Source organism: Morone saxatilis, unplaced genomic scaffold (assembly GCF_004916995.1).
Source record: "Morone saxatilis isolate NCDOM2014 unplaced genomic scaffold, NCSU_SB_2.0 Contig1, whole genome shotgun sequence".
NCBI classification, from domain to species: Eukaryota; Metazoa; Chordata; class Actinopteri; family Moronidae; genus Morone; species Morone saxatilis.
In genome coordinates this window covers 8392960-8394102 of record NW_023339651.1, presented here as the reverse complement: position 1 = coordinate 8394102, position 1143 = coordinate 8392960, and the positions used below count along the sequence as shown (strand labels likewise).

General features: G+C 47.0%; 1 protein-coding gene across 1 annotated transcript in view; it reads right to left on the bottom strand.

The window, feature by feature from the left end:
* The window catches only part of LOC118333662 (disks large homolog 5-like), a 25815-nt gene extending 25043 nt beyond the window's left edge, over positions 1-772 (bottom strand). The window contains exon 1 of the mRNA XM_035669408.1: positions 392-772. Coding sequence (XP_035525301.1) covers positions 392-689 — 298 coding nt within the window. The 5' untranslated portion in view covers positions 690-772. The remainder of the gene's footprint in view (positions 1-391) is intronic.
* Positions 773-1143: the final 371 nt, after the last annotated feature.

Below are 1143 nucleotides of genomic sequence, written 5' to 3'. Positions count from 1 at the left end.
AGTCTTTTTTAGGTCCATTAAATGCTTTCACACAAGACTAGCAGGCTGTGCTTTTAGTGACATGGCAAAGGGAAACAAGCACAGTAGTGTGAGTGTAAATAAGCATCAGGTCACATGATTGTGTTGTGCCCCCTCTCTCCCTCTCTCTCTCTCTCTTTATTCTTGCCCAAAGGAAAAGTCATGCCCTTCATCAAGCTGTCATATGGTCAATACCCCTAATGTTAGTTAGATCATGCTCAGAGCAAGGATCGAAAACAGGTTGGAGAATAACCAAAACACACACACTAGTCCTCTAAAACACACTGTACATCACTCTAATGAAGCTAGAGTTGCTTCCATACTAACCCACTTTAATACAGGGTGTGTGTAGGTCCTATTGCCCCCTTCTTACCAGTAGTGTGATCCACTGGGCCGGTGCCATTGAGCAGCACAGAGTGCAGGTGAGGGTGAGTCTTCTCCAGGGCCGTGCAGAACTCTGCGAAATGGTCTCTGTCCTTGCTTATCAGGATCTTCAGGAGAAGGTCCACTTTTTCCGAGTTGGAGGCGCAGTTGTGTCCCAGCTCGTAGCGTTCAGACTGGCTGAGGGTCCCGCAGTGAGCCAACACATCCACCACTCGGTCCGCTTCTGTTATCGACTCCACCAAGTTCTGGTAACATTTCTCCAACAACTCTTTATGCTTGGGCTCCATCTCTTTCTCATCTTTCTCTTTTATTTAAAAACGAATCAGCCTCGGGGACAAATCCAGCTCACTTAATCTTTTTTCTGTGCGGTTCACTTTCCAATTACGTGCTAAAACTGTTGGCGACGACTCCCCGAAATATCCTGCTCGGCCACTTGGCTTTTCAACCGAATTGAAGGATACACAAGATAGTAGCCATATTTGTTGCCCAAGGCTGTTGACTGCGCGAAGATGACAACACATTTTCCCAAACCTCCGCTTCGTCCTCCCCCGACGAAGACGAAGAGGGGGAAAAAAAGAAGGAGGAAAAAAAGAAAAAGACGTGTCTGCCTCTTTAAGCTCCGCTGTGTTACGGAGACATTATCGTCCTGAACTCAAGTTGTTTCGACATGTTTTAAAAGTGTGGAAAAACTCTCCAAGAGCTCTCTCTCTCTCTCTCCCTCTCCCTCTCTCCCTCTCCCTC